Raw genomic sequence first — 18362 nt, forward strand, 5'->3', positions numbered from 1 at the left:
TGGTAGGGGAGGGGTCGGGGGAAGGGAAGAGGGGCAGAGGGAGAAGCAGGCTCCCCACTGAGCAAGGAGTCCCATGTGGGACTCAATCCCAGGGTCCTGGATCATGACCTGAGTCAAAGGCAGACGCTTAATCAACTGAGCCACCCAGGTGTCCTAAGCACATCTTCTAAAGAGAAAAAAATGATAACACCCTTCTGAGAGGGTGCTCTTACCTAAGAGCACTGTGTTCTCAGTTGGTATCGTACTGAACCCCGAACCCATTATAGTGATTTCAGTTCCACCATATAAAGAGCCTCTCTGTGGAAACATGGCAGTCACTTCCAAAATATACTGTATAGAAGCATTTAACTTGTCCCTGCAAAAAAAAAAAAAAAAAATTAATAGATGTTTCAATGAGCTTTTCATGAGGTCCTATTGTTAAATTCTTATTGGATATGATTTATTTAGGAAGAGGAAGTAGTTGAATATTTAATTAGACATTACTTTTTTGAACTAGATAATCTGATAATTAGCATGACCTTAATTTGGTTGGATGGTATCTGTGTGTATATATTTAATAGTAACATATATTGTATAAGTAACAATATACTACATATAAGAATAATACATAATAATAGTTTTTCCCTAACAATGAAAATTAAATTTCTGAAAATCCCATGGCAAGAAAAATTTGAGATGGAGAATTGTAAAATATTATGAGAAAGATACGGTTATGAGAACCCAGGTCACAAGAAAAATATGATGTTCTTTAAGATATTTTATATATTCATTAGTGTAAACCATAAAGGATGCCTTATCTATGAGCATAGAGATGAAATTCCACACATTTTATATAAGAAATAAAAGTTTTGTGCAACTAATTTGAGTTTATTATTCTATGTATGTTGGAGACCTGTCATGATCTCCCAACCCACTATTTCAGTGAGAGAATTTAAAATTTATTTTGTCTTGTTACAGTCAATGTGTTTGCCAGGAGGCCATCAAAATGAACAGTGCCTTTCTGACCTGATATTTAGAGTAGAATCCTACAACCTAGCTCTCATCGTAAGTAAATGAGTCTTTGTGCTAACTTTTATTTCACTTTCTCAGCATAACTGAGTTTGTATTTCTTCAACTGTCACTGAAATATCCCAGTTTTATATGCTGTCAATTCCGTTCATTATCTCCATCACGCCAGAGCACAAACAACAGCTCTTCTAGAACCCAAGTGAACTCTGCCCTGTGAATTGAAGAGGGATGTAGCTCTGGGCTTCATAGTTACTGTCGCTCACAGTCCTTCACCTCAAGATTCTGCTGTAATAATCCCTCCTATTCTGACGTCAGGTGTACCTGCCTTTTTTTTTTAATCCCTAAATTTCAGTTTCCTCATTTTCTAAGTATTCTAAACCAATACTTTCCTGATGCCAAAACTAAAATATTACTAAAAGTTTGGCAAACAGCTTCTGGGAAGAAAATACTGAACAGTTACCTAAAGGAAACAACTGGAGAAGGAGTCTTTTTCTTTATGGGCATTTCCTACCCATTTCTTGGCTTAACTGTCACCTTTTAGAGAACACTTTTCTGTCCCTTAGGAAAAGTTAGTGCTCTTTGTTATACGCTCTTACAGACCTGCTACCTCTTCCTCATAGTCTTTTTCACACTTATAATTAAGTTACTGATATAATCTTCTGTTTGAAATCTGCCTCCCCAACAAAACCGTGGGCATTACTCACAGCAGAGGACAAGTCCCTCTTATTCTTCACAGCAAATCCAGCACCAAGCAAGTGCCTGCCCCTTACTAACTGCTTGGTAAGAGTTTCCAGAATGAATGAAAAGCATGTGATATATACATAAACCCAGTTCCACAGAGAATCTTACAACCTAACCTGAATGGCATTGGTCTCAAAACAAAGCACATACTGGGGGGAGGGGGGTTATGGACACTGGGGAGGGTGTGTGCTTTGGTGAGTGCTGTGAAGTGTGTAAACCTGGTGATTCACAGACCTGTACCCCTGGGGATAAAAATATATGTTTATAAAAAATAAAAAATTAAAACAACAACAACAACAAAAAAAAAAACAAAGCACATACTGCGCTGTATGGGATATTCTCAGAACACTTTGCAAAAGGAGATGTAGATAGGTGGAAAAAGCAACTGAAATATTATAAAGTTAATGACTCTTTTCTTATCCCCAAACCATTAAGCCCAGAGTTCTACAACTCTTCAAGTTTATGATCATTACTATACCTTGTTGAGGCAAAGCCCCAGTTTCTGACTTCTACATAGATATCATGTTTTCCAGGAGACAACTTGGGCAAAAGACATCTAATATCTGTTAAATTCCACTGGAAAATCTGGCAGGGTTTTCCTCCGACATATACCTCCACCTTCTGTGTGAGTTCATTTCCAAAGTTATAACCCTTAATTGTTAAATTAACTTCTCCTATTATTTTAAAAGAGAATAAAAGTTTTTTTTTTTACAAGAGGATTCAACTCATTTTGTGGCATAAAATTTGCATATTAAGTAAACCAACTCATTTCTTATCTTTTATTGTATTTAGGAAAACCTAATGTTTACAGAGACAAGAAAAATAAAATCAGTGAAAGAATTGATAGCTACCATGTAGAGAAAAATTCATGTTAAATTGTTTCATAGGGGGGAAAAAGATGACAAAGCGCTTTCTGAAAAACCTAATATTTTTCTCCTTATTACACATGTTCAAAGTGAAATAATAAATAGACTAATCTATGTTTAAAAAAATAAAACTTGTGGCTGGTTTTGCTTTAAGAAACAACTGTAGAAGAATGTTTCTATAACCTTTCTAGAAATAGTTTACTTTATTTGATGCATATACACCTTACATATACATATGTATTTTAATATATATGACTGATCTTATTGAAATTTTTATTACCTTGTATTGTTCGTACTTTTGGACTAAAATCAGTTATAACTGGAGTCTGTAAACAATTATAACTATAAGCATCCTTTGCTTTGGCTTGAAATCCGTTGGTAATAACTGATATATCCACTGTACCCTCAATTCTCTGAAACAAACAAAAAAAATTAGAAAATATTAAATGTTGAGATGAAGAAATCCAATGGCTAAAAACAAATAGAATTATTCAAAATAAACTGCTGAAGATGTTTGGTTTCAAATTCATGAATCAGAATCATCTTCTGATAATTAGAAAGCTGTAGTATCCAATGTATGCTACATATTTTAATTTTTTAGGTAAAGGTATATGATGTAGTGGTTTTGAGAGTGTTTATGACCATTTTAAATGCATACATATTATTGGGCTTCTAAGGGCTCTGCAATATAGTTAAGCAGCTCTGGACAAGTGACTCTTATGTTTTTAATTTTTTAAAAAGATTTTATTTATCCCATCTTGTTTCATTTATTGGGATAAATAAAATCTTTTTAAAAAATTAAAAACACAAGAGTCACTTGTCCAGAGCTGCTTACCCCTGGGGATAAAAATATATGTTTATAAAAAATAAAAAATTATAAAAAAAATATTTTATTTATTTATTTGAGAGAAAGAGAGAGAGCAAGTGCAGGAGCAGGGGGAGGGGCAGAGGGAGAGAGAGAAGAAGACTCCCCGCTGAGCAGGGAGCCCAATTTAGGGCTCAGTCCCAGAATCCTGGGATCATGACCTGAGTCAAAGACAGACACCTAACTGACTGAGCCACACAAGTGCCCTGGACAACTGACTTTTTTAAATTGATCAAGCAAAGGTGTTTAAAGTTTTGACATTTTGCTCTTAAAATATACTCAAATGTAATTTTTTATTCCTCTTCACTGAAGAATCACATTATTTTATCTTTTTTGCTGACTTAGTTTCAGAATCTGAGACAAGACACTTGGAAAAATATTTGGCGCTTTCACTGATGTAATATCTATTCACTTCCCAATTAGGAAAAAATGCTTTTCCAGTATCTAGTATTTGTTTTAGGTGCACTCAGTGTTTAATTGAATGGCATAATTTAAACAAAATTTTTATTTACCATATCTTCCAAATTTTCATCATCGTTTGGTCTCACACATACTCAAATTTACTTTTCCTATAGATTTCAACTACATAATACCCACATTGAGTCTGCTCAATTTTTTTAGTGTTAGTTATTGGTGTCAACATCCTTTTGCACATAATAAGCAAACAAGAGTTTTGGTTTAAATTTAGACACTATTTTTTTTTTTTTTTTTACTGTTCATATTTTTTTTTAAATAAAAGACAATAATTCATGCTAAAATACAATATTACATGAGGAATTTTATACGGGTTTTTTTGGGGGGGTATTTATTTACTTATTGTTGACAAATTGAAACTTTTTTTAGATATATATTCTTTTTTAAGAAACAAAAAATATCTAGATTTGCTTCTCTGAATTTTTTTTTTAGATTCTTAGTACTGAAGTTTTTTCATCCTTGGATTTACTTGGTCAACTCTCATTCATCCTTTGAGTTCTGATAGGCTCTTTCTGACAGCCTCTCCTCACTATATTTTATTTTTACTTTGTATCTACTTCTATCATTTCAAGTGGAACACATTATTACGGGTTTATGTGTCTGTCTTTCTAAATGGTATGTATGTAGAATGTGGATATCTAGAATGATATCTACATGCTAGATACATCTTAGCAGAATGTATCTAGAAATAGATAGCAGAATGTAAAAGAAATACAGAACAACACTTAAAGCCACAGTTCCTAGGTAAAAATGTCACCTGTTTAACCTACTGAGATTTCATAAGTTTTCAGGGAAAAAAAAAGACTGAAATCAAATGCCTTACTTTTGGTGTTCTGCAGGTTATTTTATTCAAATCCCCTTCAATCACATTGCAGGTTTCATTTCCAACTAATACCCTTGAATTTTCATTAAAGCCAAATCCAGATACAGTCAGAAGAGCTCCACCTTCAAAAGGAAACAACAATGACGGTAACAGATCAACAATAACAAAAGGGAACCTGGTCAATAATCTAACTCATCATTCAAGAATTTTCTAATCATCAAGAGGTGTGTTGGCAAATAATCACGGACCAGATTCGAGATGTATATAATCACTACCACATCCGGGAGCCAGAGCTCTTAAAGTCTGGAGCCATAAAGGAACTGAGCTAAGTGATTTAATGAAACAACATATTTGGAACCACCATTTGCTCTATGGCATCACTAGCAAGAACTGCTATTTTCCATACAGTCCTCTTCATCCTAAAGAGAAATTATGCTGTTTCTTTTTATTTATTTATTCATTTATTTAACAGAGAGAGAGATCACAAGTAAGCAGAGCAGCAGGTTGGGGGTGGGGAGCAGCCTCCCCGCTGAGCAGAGAGCCCATTGCAGGGCTCAGTCCCAGGACCCTGAGATCATGACCTGAGCCAAAGGCAGAGGCTTAAGCCACTGAGCCACCCAGGCACCCAGTTATGCTATTCTTATACGCTCACCCATTCTGTGGGTGGGAATGAAAGTGAATTAAGACTCTTCCCAAATCTCAAATTTTAATATCTGTAAGTAAAAGGAACTAAGAAAAAAATCCCAACAAAACAAAAATAAAGTAAAATAAAAACACAAAACACACTGAAAAGATCAAGACCAAAGCAAAAATCCAAAACTAAGCATGGTCTAACAAAGGGAAAAGAAGTAAGCAGGACAGGAAAAATGTGTTATTTTCTTTCCATCTTCTGCATCAGCCTTCTTTTCCCTGATTTGTTCCTGGAACTTTTTCTGGGTCAAGTAGCTCCACGGAGACTGTGGTTACAAATGGAGCAGCTGGTAAGCAGAATAATAACTAATAAATCTTATCCTGACATAATTGATGAGCTTGTTATAGAAACATGTAATAATTGATGATATTAATTCAATAACCTAAGATGTAAGAACAACCAGTCACCCTGACTTGTGCTTCAAAAGAAACAAAAGAATTAGTCAGCCATTTAAGCACTGTGCCTTCCAAAAGGGGAGCCTCTTTTGTTCTATGTGAGGGAGCTTGGGGTTCCACTCCTTCCACCCTGTTCTAGAAACAGTACAATGAAATGACAGGAATGTATGCAATTTTCTTGGTTTTGAACAATTAACTATTACCTGCCAGGCTGCCAGAAGTGGGCCAGATGTATGAGATCCGATTCTGGTAAGTGAAGTAGAATTCCTCACCCTCTACATTCCGTGCTAGTCCAGCATCAGCTACAGATACAGCAACTGGGAAATGGCCAGCACTTCCATTCAGAATCTGGCATTGGATCTCATTTTCTTGTGATAAAAAAGAAAAACATGGTTAAATATGTTTGTAAGATAAAATTACTGAAATTCTATATTTGCAAATATAAATATTGGCCTTCATTTTTATACCCCAAGAAATGTATCTAAGGAAAACTACTCATACATTAATTGGGCAAAAGTCTTTACAAGTTACCTGATGTTATGAATCAGACATGGTTAGAAAAAAAAAAAACAATTTGCTCCTGTTTCCCACTGTGGCAAAAATACCAGGTTTCATCAAGAAAGGTGATGAAAACCTAAATGAAAACCTTCACACTTTATTTAGAACAGTATATGTACATTTATATTACAGGTGCATTATTGACTTAGATCTCAAGAATACACAGAGGATCTGAATTAAAAACAACTTAATTATATGGAAGGTGCATTGCTTATGTAATTCCAACCTATTAAAGTTAAGGAAAATACCAAGGGTTGTGAAAGATAATTTTTAGGGAAATAAATAATCATGGTTTTCACTTTTTCAAGAGTTGAAAAAGTGAATAATCTTGAAATTCTCGGTTAATGGATAGAGATTTTGTTGGACTAGTAGTCAGGGAAGATAGCCATGTCCTTTTGATGCTTTACTAAAGTGACACTGTCAAAGCATGGGCAGAAGGAACCACGGAACAGCAGCATGGCAGCGTCTTATTTTTGTGTCCTAAAGACAAACCAAAGAAGGAAAGCTTTTATACAATCACTCTATGAGGGGAAAAGAACAAAAATTAGCTGTTATGGGATAAAGACATTGTATAGCACTGAAAGAGTTTGTGGTTATAACCAAAGATTAAAAAGATAGTGCATTCATCCACAGAAGTTTGTCAGTTTCATGCCCCCATAGCGTACTCCATAGGAGAAGTAGTATTATAATACTGCTCTTTGAGCCTCTTTTCTCTTAGAGAAAAACAATTAGATCTAATAATAACAATTTTACAAAGGACCTACCAACCACAGAGAGAAGCGAGCAAGCCATTGGCCCGACTGAGACTGATATAGCTGAATTGGGAGAAAATCCAGAGCCTGATATGGTTAGAACTGTGCTTTCTTCATAGGACCCTGAAAATGATGATTTTAAACAACAGTATTAAAGCAACAACAACAACAACAACAACAACAAAACCCACAGAATTTGTTGTTATGAAATCAAATGCTTTGCAGAGAAAAGCCCAACTTCTAAAGGCGATAAACAATAAGCTTATAAGAAAGCAGTGGGGAAAAATACATATTTCTCAATGGTAAATTTTTTCCCATTGAATTCCTCTACATTGCTGCTTCTTCTTCTTCTTCTTCTTCTTCTTCATCTTCTTCTTCTTCTTTTTTTTTTTTTAAAGATTTTATTTATTTATCAGAGAGAGTCAGAGAGAGAGCGAGCACAGGCAGACGGGAATGGCAGGCAGAGGCAGAGGGAGAAGCAGGCTCCCTGTCAAGCAAGGAGCCCGATGTGGGACTTGATCCCAGGACGCTGGGATCATGACCTGAGCCAAAGGCAGCTGCTTAACCAACTGAGCCACCCAGGTGTCCCTGCTTCATGTTTTAAATCTAGGTTAATAGAGATTAGCAGAAGAATTATCTACTAAAGTATAGAATGGCATAAGGAAAGGAAAATTACTATGATGACAAATAAACAGTCATCTCTATATGACAGAAGAGCTATCCCAAAATCATGAGAAAAGGATGAACTGCACCATATGTGTTGTGGCACTTTCTGTCTTGGGTAACACATATGCTAAAGTGCCTGAGATACGACCAGGGTACACCCCCCGTCTCAGCATCTTGTACTTACTGTTTTTCCATTCACTCTAACGTCCAGATTTGATTGGTAAATGGTATAGTCACCCTACCTATATGACATCACATACAATATGGATTCCACATGGATTTAAATAGCTGAGAATGAAAAATGCAATACTCTAGAATTTTAGAAGAAAATGTGAACCTCTTAACTTTAATGCATAGATGGGTCTCTTACATGAGATTAAAAAGTCATGGTTAACCATAGAGGAAAATATAATAAATTGGAATAAATCAATGACTGAAAAGGCTCCATAAGCAAGATACCTACAACAAGATAAACAAAGTTCACGTTCATACCTGTGCATACGATTGGTCAACATAATATATAATACCCAGCTATAAGTCAACAGAAAAAAGACAATCTGGTAAGTGGACAGAAGATGTTAACAAGCCATCTGCAGAAGAAATGACCCAAATATCTGAGAAACATATGAGAAGATGGTCACATGCATAATTCATCAGAGAACAGAAAAATTAAGATGATGATGAGAGAACCTCTTCACCCAACAAATTGGCCAAAATTAGGAAGCTGATGATTCTAAGTTTCAACAAAGGATGTGGGGAATATAGCACTCTCATGCCTATGGCAAGTATAGGCATTCTGGGGAGCAATTTGGTCACCTAAAACACTGAATACACACTAATTTGTTTATTATCCAGCAATTCTCTCTCTGGGCATATACCCTAAAGTAGCTCCAGCATGTATACAACAGGAGATTCACGCAGCAAACCTCAAAACAGTCATGTGTAAAAGCAAAAAATTGGACACAATCTAAATGTCTCTCAATAGAGACAAAAATAAATTGGTATGTTCATGAAGTATTTTAAGATGATGAATTGGACATGCATAAAACCATATAAATATTTCTCAAAATGAATGCTGGATGACAAAAATCATATGCAAAAGATATTTACAGTGTAATAGCTCTGATATTTACATTTCAATATCTTTTTCATAAGTTTAAAAAACTGGCAAAATCACCATATGTGCATCTGATATACAAAAGGCAAAAATGGCATGGAAGAATACATACAAAATTAATTATTGTGACAGCCTCTGGGGAGATCTGTAGGCACTAGAACCAGCGATTGTGTCTCAAGAGGACATTAGCTATTCCTATAATATTTCCTTTCTTAAATTAATGACTGGTAGTAAATATGACAAAATGTTAACTGAGCTAATTTTCAATGAAGAGACTATAGGTGTTTTTATTGCATTATTTACACTTATATTTCCATTATTTTTAAATTTATCAAAATAAGGCAAAAGGCAATTCAGATTGCTAATTATTTATAGTAAGAAACAATTTTTTCAGGAAGTTCATATAAAAATGGAAATTCATGATAAGATACAAGGATAGATGTAAAAATATCAAAGGACCACAACCAAATGAAAGTTAATCAAATTCTTATTCTTTTTTTTTTAAGTTTTTTTTTTTTTTTTAATTTATCAGAGAGAGAGAGGGAAAGAGAGCGAGCACAGGCAGATAGAATGGCAGGCAGAGGCAGAGGAAGAAGCAGGCTCCCTGCTGAGCAAGGAGCCCGATGTGGGACTCAATCCCAGGACGCTGGGATCATGACCTGAACCAAAGGCAGCTGCTTAACCAACTGAGCCACCCAGGCGTCCCAATCAAATTCTTATTCTTGATGGTTTTGACCCCTGTGACATGAACTGTCCCAAAGTAATATCATTATTGTAAAAAAGTCTAAAGAACATATTCATTCAACACAAAGATGTTTTTAAAATTTCCATTTTTCCCCCGATATTTAATTAGCAGATGAATTTTCCTACTAGTCACCAAGATTAAATCTGTGATGATAGCATCTGAGTTTATCTTTCTGACTGAAACAAAACAAAAGACTACTCCTAACAATCCTTAGTCCTGTTATTTATTTCAGTACTTGGGCATTCAGACACAAAGTGTAATCATGTGTTTTAAAGTAATAACATATTATGAAGATATGGTACAATGTGTCACCCAAGACTGAGTTCTTGGCAATAATTTTTCTCTCCAGTTCTCAAGCCTAGGACCTAATTATTTTCTTTTACTAAACAGCAGCTGTCTCATTACCAGTGTTTTAGTACTAAATCTCCTAGAAGTTGTCTCATATAATGAAAGATTCCTGTTAATACCCCAGCGAGCAGAGTTTCACAAAAATGCTCATCAGAGTGAAATTTTAGAGACTGAATCTAACATGGTGAAACGACAAAAGTAGAAGACTGGGGAGTTCAACTTCAAATGTGATTTTTTTTTTTTTAACAAAAATAAGGAATAAGTGCTCTTTTCACAGTTTTTTGATCTGATAGTTTTTTTTTTTTAAACTGTGTATAAATGTTTGCTTGCCAGAGTTGGTGAAACTAGTATGTTAAAAAAAATCATTAGTGGTTTACATTTTTGCTAGTTGTCTTCCACCCCACTACTCTACATTAAAAAGCAGATTACCTTGAGATGGGTTTATGGCTCGGACTAATGGTGTGGCCATGGGATCCCATGTAAACCCACAGTCACCCGAACATTTAGCTGGAATTCCATTGACATAGACTTCAACCTTCAAATAAAGAAACACAGACGGAGAACAGGGGTAGCATGGCTAAGGAGAATATGCATAAGATTTAAACAAATGATGAAATTTTGTTTGTTTGCATGTTTGTTTACAAAAATTAGTCTATTCATTTATACTTTTTCTGCTTTGACCATTATTCATTCAGCAAATGTGCCTACTATGCAAAAGCACAGTTGTAAATGTTAAAATACAGTAATACAACATTAAAAACAACCAATGACATCCCTGATGTCACTCAATTTATCTTCTAGTGGGAGAGAAATAGTTGCACAAGACCATACAGTTTTTTGTAAAGATTATATTTATGTATTTGAGAGAGAGTGCATGAGAGAGAAACGAGTAGGGCAGAGGGGGAGGAACCAGCAGCCTCCCCGCTGAGCAGGGGGTCCAATGCAGGGCTTGATCCCGGGACTCCGAGATCATCACCTGAACCAAAGTCAGACACTCAATTGACTGAGCCACCCAGGTATCCCAAGACTATACACTTTTTAAAAAAATCAAATTCATATTATGACCTAGGGGTGAGTGGTGCTATGAAGGAAAATAAAGGTTGCTCTTGAGAAAGTCATCTAAACTCCTTATCTGGTAATTTTCTCATCATTAAAGAATATTAATAATCACTTCACAGAATAAATGTAAAGATTAAATAAAAGACTATATTTTCAAATTCTAACAGGAAGCAGTTAAGCTTAAAAATCCACTCTTTTATCATAAAGAAGATAATTTCCCCAAGAGTCATAAAATAGTATTATTGAGTTGATCAACCATTGACACAAAAATTCATGTGACAATAAAGACCCCATCCCTGCTGTTTATCTAGTCTTTAATGTCTTACAAAGTAGTTACACATTTAAAATTGTATTAAATGTCATGAAGAAAGTTTCAGAAATACCTGTGGTTGTTGGCTGGGTATACGAAGTAGGTCTCCAAGTATGCGTTGTCTGAACAAGCCACCTTCTTTTATCTTCATAACTGTCATATTAGCCTTTTCTCCAATAATATTGGAATCATTAATCTATTGTTACACAAAATTATTTTACTAGAAAGGCTATCATAAAATGAGCCCACTAAATTTTTCTTTAAAATTAAGCAAGGTTGAAAGTGAATAAAAGCCAAGAAAGAGGAGAAGGGAGTTGGGGTAAAATGGAAGGGGAGGTGAATCATGAGAGACTATGGACTCTGAAAAACAAGCTGAGGGGTTTGAAGTGGCAGGGGTGTGGGAGGTTGGGGTACCAGGTGGTGGGTATTATAGAGGGCACGGATTGCATGGAGCACTGGGTGTGGTGAAAAAATAATGAATACTGTTTTTCTGAAAATAAATAAATTGAAAAAATTAAAAAAAAAAGAAAAAGGATCTGAAAACATTTTAGTCAACATTTTTTGAAAAAGGAACCTCTTCACAAGTGAACATAATCCCAATAAAATGCTAAGATTATTGCCTTATCATATATTGCATCATTACAAGTTGAATCAAGTAACTAATTAACCTGAATTTTTAGAATAAAATATGTCTCAGGTAAATGAATTTACCAAATTTTATTTTCTCAGAACATTCTATGCTTTTCTGAATATGACTGCTTTGACAAATGATTGTTGAAAAGTAGAATAATTTATTCCTCTTTCCACCTGAAAGTCAACTTTTCTCCTTCAGCATTTTCACCCCTGAACATCCTGGTTTTTCATCCACTTGTGGAATTATATTTTTGCCAATGATAAAAATGAATCAAACCAAATCAATATGTAGAACTTGGTCATTCCAAAATCTCTCTACGATTAAGGTAGGCTTCTGGTATAGACAGTGGCTAACAAAGAGATAGGGGTCTCCATGCTGGGCCTTGTGTGTGCCTATCTCTTTGTTAGCTACTGTCTATACCAGAAGCCTACCATAATGGTAATGGTGATGAGAAGCAGAAATGATGAGCAAGCTGAGGAGACTGGTCAGGAAAGAGGCAAAGGGGCTAAGTGCACAGACCCAGCAGGGATACCAAGAAGACCAGATACTAGAGCTGCTCAGCTACAGAATCTTCTAAGACTCATTGCATTTTCTTAAATAACCTCCATATCTTTATGATTTACTATTTTCCACATCTATAGTCTATGTGTGTACAATATATGCTACAATTACACACTGTTTTTTTTCTCCTCCTCTTTCCCATTTTCCTCCCTTTTTTCCCATGATGGTTTCGTAAGGAGACTGCTGTATTTTTTCCACCTTACATCATGGACATCTTTCCAGGTCAATACCCATGGGTCTATGTGTGGCTGCATGGCTGTCATGCAAAGGCTGTGGCAATTTATTTTTTATTTTAAAATTTTTTAAAGATTTTATTTATTTATTTGACAGAGTAGGCAGAGAGACAGGCAGAGAAAGAATCGGGGAAGCAGAATCCCTGCTGAGCAGAGAACCCGACTCAATCCCAGGATGCTGAGATCATGACCTGAGCTGAAGGCAAAGGTTTAACCCACTGAGCCACCCAGGCGTCCCAAGGCTGTGGCATTTTAACAATTCTTCCACTGATCAGGATAGGTTCCTACCTTTTTACTATTACAGATACAGCTGCAGTGACTATCTCTATGCCTACACCATTTCATATTTGTGTTATTATTTCAGTAGTATAGAGTTACATAGTTGAGACTGTGAAATCAGAAGGTATCTATATTCAGACTCCACTACATAATCCCCTAAAAAGTCATACTAATTGACTTTCTTCTAATGGTGCATGAGACTGTTTCCTGACATTCTCACTATCACTTGAAAGTATTATCTTCTTAATGTTTGACAATCTAAGCCCCCAGACACCTCTAGACTCTTCTTCACATGCTCTGGGCCTCACCCCTCCTCCCTGCCCCCTTCACACTCTAACTATGCAAAGGTAATTAGATGGCAACCTAACATGTGACTCCCTCATGAACTTGAAAGTCATTTTCAGAACCAGAAAATACGCTAGTCCCCAGCATACAGCTCTAGGGGATGGTGGTAGAATTATAGGGAGCAAGGGTGATATACTTGGTGCCCCCATAAAGTATAGCCAGATTTAGTTTTGAGAATAGTGCTCCCTGACCTCCTCCTGCCCTTGCCAAGGGTCTTCTAACACATATTTCTGGACTCTTTCCAGAGGGGACAGCAAATAAAGTACCAAGAGAAATTCTCCATGAAAGAGAACATCTTGTCAACTTCATTAAGAACAATCTTCTCCTCAAATTTCCTTTTTTTAATGTTTAGTCTACAGTTTGCATTTTTTTAAAACATAGTCTCAAATATCATAAAAATGGGGCAAGGTGAAAAAAAAAATGAGGCAGGCTGCAAATGAGCAAGCAACACGCAGAAGAGAATGAAAACCAAGCCAGCTGAGGGAACCTGTAGAAGATTCTGCTTTCCACATGCGCTTCTCCACTTGATGTTCCACGAGTATCCAGCGCAGTTTCCCTCGCGTGTCACTGAGACGCGACCCACTTCTTCCACGCTCTGGAGCGCAAATTGTAAATCCGTAGCTGACACCGTGGCAGGAAGGCCTGCTCACAGAGAAGGACAGGAAATGGGAGGAGTCAAAAATTCATAAATAAATTTCACTCCTAAAATACAGGAAATGCGTACTGTATGTTATCACTTATAAGCCAGCTGTCCTCCTCCAATATAGTAAAAATAAAATTTGTATCTTATTTACTCCAAGAATTTCTGTATTTCTTGGAAGCAAAAGTTACACAAGTAGTATACCTCAGATTATAACTTAGGCTCAAATATTTTCATTTTTAATATTAACTTTATAGATAACCTATAAGTCAAGTGATATAAAAGAAAAACAAACTTTTGGAAATATAACCTGTTATATCTGGAGAGGCGATAAAGAAAAAGTGAAAATACAGTTTGTTCTGGATAATTTATCTTTACATCACTAACATTATCTCAACTATATTAATTATGTAGAGAAACCATACTAGAAAGAAATACACCAAAATGTTTATTATGGTTGTGTAGACTGGCACTGTCCAACTGATATATATATATATATACATCAATGTTCTCAACTTTTGTCTTATACCTTTGAGGATGTGTCCATAAGCTTGAATGTCAAAACTGCCCCTTAGAGGTGGGGACGCGGCTTGAATTCTTTGAATGCGGATCTTTGACTCCCCTGGCCAATTATTTCCTCTGTAAACGGATTCATTCTCTGTCTCGTTTGTGATTCTCTAATTTCCAAAATAAATATTGATAAAATGATTAAACATAAGAACGGCTAACATGATTTCTATTTCACTATCGTACAATCCTGGGACATGACATAAATGAGCCTCAGGTATGCAGGACTCTTCCGAACATTAAGGAGAGTCACATAAATCAACACGGGCCATCCCTGTATAGCTGCAGTAATGAGGCCAAAGTCAACTCAGTCATCTGGGCAGCAATCAGCTGGAACCACAGTAATACCTCATTAATTCACAGTGTACCCTCCATCACTCAATGAACAAATATTTATTGAACAGGCATTCCATTCCAGGCACAATGCTAATCACCGTGGGGATGCAGGGAAACACAGGATCCGGTCTTAGCTATCAAAGAAGTAAAATTCTTTTTGGAGAAATAACATATGGGGACTATAAAACTAACAATATATGATAGTATATAATCAGCAGAGAGAACTGTTCCAGACTCAGGAAAAGCCTAATGCGGAGTGCCCATCAATTGACAAAAGCAACAGTGCTATAAAAATTCATAGATTATAACTAGATTGTAACATTAGATTCGTAGACTGTAACAGTGAAAATGATAGTCTCCTGCTTCTGATCCCTCGCAGTCATCTGTGAATCTTGCAAAATTTAAAACTGTAAGCCTCGTTGCCCGCTGAAGGGAGTAAACATAATTGCCGGAAGACCTATGCAAGAATGTTCATCACAGCTTTATTCCTAATAGTGCCAAACTGGAAATAAGGCAAAAGCCCATTGATAGGATGGTTAGATTGTGGTATATTCACACCATGGAATATGGTAAAGCAATGACAAAGAATGAATTACAGCTACGTGCAACACATAAATCTCGCAACAGCAAATAAAAGGAGCTAGATGCAAAAAAGCACATATTGCTTAAAATTAAATAATTTAAATTGTTTAATAATTATTAAATTAAATAACAATTTATTGATATGAAGATGTAAAACAAGTAAAACTATTTATTGGTGGTAGAAGTCAAAACAGTGATTATCCAGGGGTAGAGATGGAATAATTTAATGACTAGGGGAAGGCACAAGGAAGGCTCTTAGGGACCTAACGATTTTCTTTATCTTGACCTGAGTAGTGGTTACATGAGCGCATTTACTTTGTAAAAACTCATGGGATTCAGCAAGGCTGCAGGATATAAGGTCAACACAAAAACCAGTCACATTCCTATATACAAAAGCTAGCATGTAGAAACCAAAATTAACAACACAGACTGTTTACAATTGCTTCAAAGAAAATGAAATACATACAAATCTAGCAAAACAGGTACTGAATCTGACCTGAAAATTGCAAAATGTGATGGAAGTCATCAAAGAGGACCTAAATATGCTGCTGAAAGAGAGTAAAGAAGATCTAAATAAATGGAGACATATACCCTGTTTGTGAATTACAAGCCCAATAAAAGTGTCAATTCTCTCCAAAATGATGTATCAGTTTAATGCAATTCTTATCAAAATGACAGCAAGATTTTTGTAGACATACACAAGTATGTTCCAAAATTTACATGAGAAGACACAGCACCTAGTATAGCTCAATTTTTCACAAGAATAAAGTAGGAGGAATCACTCTATCCAACACTGTCCTACTATACAGCGACAAGGGAGAGACTGATCGATGAATCAACACACAGAGCAATGGAACAGAATAGAGAATACAGAAATATGCCTCCACAAATATGCCCAAATGACTCTTGACGAAGGTGCACAAATAATTCAATGGAGAAAGAACATCAACCTAAAGCTTCACATCTTGTACAAAAGTTATCTCAGAATGGATCATGACCTTAAATACAAAATGCACAGCTATAAAACTTTCAGAAAAAAATAGAAAAATATTTAAGACTTCAGGCTAAGTGTAAAGTTCTTAAACTCGAAATCAAAAAGCATCATTCATAGAAGGAAAAATTGATAAAATGGCTGTTACCAAAATTAAAAACTTTCATTCTGTGAAAGACCTTATAAAGAAGATGGAAAAGCAAGGTACACATTTAGAGAAAATATTTGCAAAGCCACGTATCTGAGGAAGGGCTTATATCTGGAATATAAAGGAGCTTTAAAAACAATAGGTAAATAACCCAACTAGAAAATGTGCAAAAGACATGAAGAAACATTTCGCAGAAGAGAATATATGGGTGTTCAACATCATTAGCCATTGGGGAAGGCAAATTAACACCAAAATGAGCTCCAGTACCTACCATCAGAATGGCTAACAGTAAAAAAGTAGTGATCATGTCAATGCTGACAAGTTTGTGCAGAAACTGATCACTCAAACATTGGTGGGAATGTAAAAGGGTACAGGCACTTTGTAAAAGAATATGGTAGTTTCTTACAAAACTAAACATGTCCTTACAACATGACCCCATAATTGCACCAATTGGCAATTAACTTGGAAAAATGAAAATTTTATGTCACACGGGAAGAACTACAGATAAACATTCACAGCAGCTTTATTCATAGTAGCCAAAACCCGGAAACAACTCAAATGTCCTTTGATGAGTAAGTAGCTAAACCAACTGTGGTACATCCATACCATTTACTACAACTCAGTAATCAAAATGAACAAATTATCCATACACACACAAGAACTTGGAGGAATCTCAAAGGAAATATGCTGAGTAAAAGCGCCAATCTCAAAAGGCTGTATACTGGTATGATTATGTAAGAGCTGATTCCATTTTATATAACATTGTTGAAACGACAAGATTGTAGTGATGCAGGTTCGCCAGTTAAGGGGAAACAGGAGGGAGGAAGCTGACTGTGGTTATAAAAGGGTAGCACAAGGAATCCTTGTGGTCAACAGATGAATGAACACATGTGATAAAACTGTACAGAACTAGAGGCACCTGTGTGGCTCAGTTGCTAAGCATCTGCCTTCGGCTCAGATCATGATCCCAGGATCCTGGAATCAAGTCCTGCATCGAGCTCCCTCCTCAGCAGGAAGCCTGCTTCTCTCTCCCCCACTCTCCCTGCTTGTGTTCCCTCTCTTGCTGTGTCTCCCTCTCTGCCAAATAAATAAATAAATAAATAAAATCTTTAAAAAAGAAACTGTACAGAACTACACATATATATACAATAATACATACACCCAAATGAATGCATGTAGGACTGGTAAAATCTGATTGGTAGATTGTATCAATATCAATTTCCTGGTTGTGCTATTATGTTATGGTTATACAAGATGTTACTGTTGGGGACAAATGAGTAAAAAGTAAAAGGAATTTTTTTTTTTTTTTACTATTTTTTAACAACTGCATATGAATCTATAATTTCCTCAAAGTTACCATTTTTAAAAACAATTCATAGAGGGGCGCCTGGGTGGCTCAGTGGGTTGGGCCTCTGCCTTCGGCTCAGGTCATGATCTCAGGGTCCTGGGATCGAGCCCCGCATCATGCTCTCTGCTTGGCAGGGAGCCTGCTTCTCCCTCTCTCTCTGCCTGCCTCTCTGCCTACTTGTGATCTCTCTCTCTCTGTCAAGTAAGTAAATGAAATCTTTAAAAAAAAAATTCATAGATCTGGACATTTAACATATGTGCACATTACTGCATGTATCTTT

General features: G+C 36.0%; 1 protein-coding gene across 2 annotated transcripts in view; it reads right to left on the reverse strand.

The window, feature by feature from the left end:
- PKHD1L1 (PKHD1 like 1) overlaps positions 1-18362 on the reverse strand; it is a 128555-nt gene that overhangs the window by 62295 nt on the left and 47898 nt on the right. For both annotated transcript variants that reach the window (XM_082720013.1, XM_082720014.1), the window contains exons 24-33: positions 14640-14787; positions 13958-14112; positions 11492-11614; positions 10479-10584; positions 7186-7296; positions 6067-6231; positions 4778-4899; positions 2896-3028; positions 2228-2423; positions 213-355 (exon numbers count right to left, since the gene is read on the reverse strand). In XM_082720013.1, coding sequence (XP_082576139.1) covers positions 213-355; positions 2228-2423; positions 2896-3028; positions 4778-4899; positions 6067-6231; positions 7186-7296; positions 10479-10584; positions 11492-11614; positions 13958-14112; positions 14640-14787 — 1402 coding nt within the window. The remainder of the gene's footprint in view (positions 1-212; positions 356-2227; positions 2424-2895; positions 3029-4777; positions 4900-6066; positions 6232-7185; positions 7297-10478; positions 10585-11491; positions 11615-13957; positions 14113-14639; positions 14788-18362) is intronic.

This window comes from Mustela nivalis (genome assembly GCF_964662115.1).
Source record: "Mustela nivalis genome assembly, chromosome: 2".
NCBI lineage: Eukaryota > Metazoa > Chordata > Mammalia > Carnivora > Mustelidae > Mustela > Mustela nivalis.